Source organism: Gekko japonicus, unplaced genomic scaffold, assembly GCF_001447785.1.
Source record: "Gekko japonicus isolate JY-2015 unplaced genomic scaffold, Gekko_japonicus_V1.1 scaffold819, whole genome shotgun sequence".
Classification (NCBI taxonomy): Eukaryota; Metazoa; Chordata; class Lepidosauria; order Squamata; family Gekkonidae; genus Gekko; species Gekko japonicus.
In genome coordinates, this window is record NW_015175995.1 from 679,294 (window position 1) to 679,948 (window position 655).

Genomic DNA, 655 nt, shown 5'->3' on the forward strand with positions numbered 1-655 from the left:
ACAGAATAAGATTGCACGACTCTTGCGATTTTGCGCAACTTTCCACAAGTTATTGGGAACAACTGAGGCAACATGAGCCGCTCGTTTAACAGGAAGGGGAAGGACGAGGGCGACATTTTCAAGTTCATAATTCGTACTGTCCCGCCAAATCTTCACAGCGTCTCACATTACGAATCACAGACGGATGTATTAACACCCCGCGCATGCGCTTGGCTAGTTATCTTCCGGGTTTCGGAGCCTCCGTGAACCATAGAGAGCTAGGGAGAGAGAAGATAAAGGCTAAGCGAGTGGAGCGCGCGCTGGGGATTCTTGTGAAGTCAACGTTATTTGGTGTGAGTTAGGCAAGTTTGCCCGTTTAACCAAGCTAGTAAAGCTTTGTTGTGTCAGTCTTTTCAGGAAGATCTGGCTGATTTGGGTGCTAGAAAAATATGTATATATTTTACAAAAACGTAAACTCAGTTTGGGAAGAGAAACTATGCCTCTTGAAGAGCTAAAAGTGTCCCTGCAGGGATTAAAAACTTCGCTCCCAAAGCATCTCCAGAAAGTCGATTTGAAGCATTTGCAGTTGGGAGGTGACTATGCCAACAAATATTTTCAGGTAAACTTTCATAATTATTTCCCTCTTTTTTTAAAAAATGCCGGTACCTATGCGTCC

The 655-nt window shown here is 44.0% G+C and overlaps 1 protein-coding gene across 1 annotated transcript in view; it reads left to right on the forward strand.

The window, feature by feature from the left end:
- Positions 1-379: 379 nt before the first annotated feature.
- Positions 380-655, forward strand: part of POT1 (protection of telomeres 1) — a gene marked incomplete at its 3' end in the record, with an annotated part of 89,722 nt that continues 89,446 nt past the window's right edge. The window contains exon 1 of the mRNA XM_015426396.1: positions 380-598. Within this exon, the coding sequence (XP_015281882.1) occupies positions 476-598 (123 nt within the window). The remainder of the gene's footprint in view (positions 599-655) is intronic.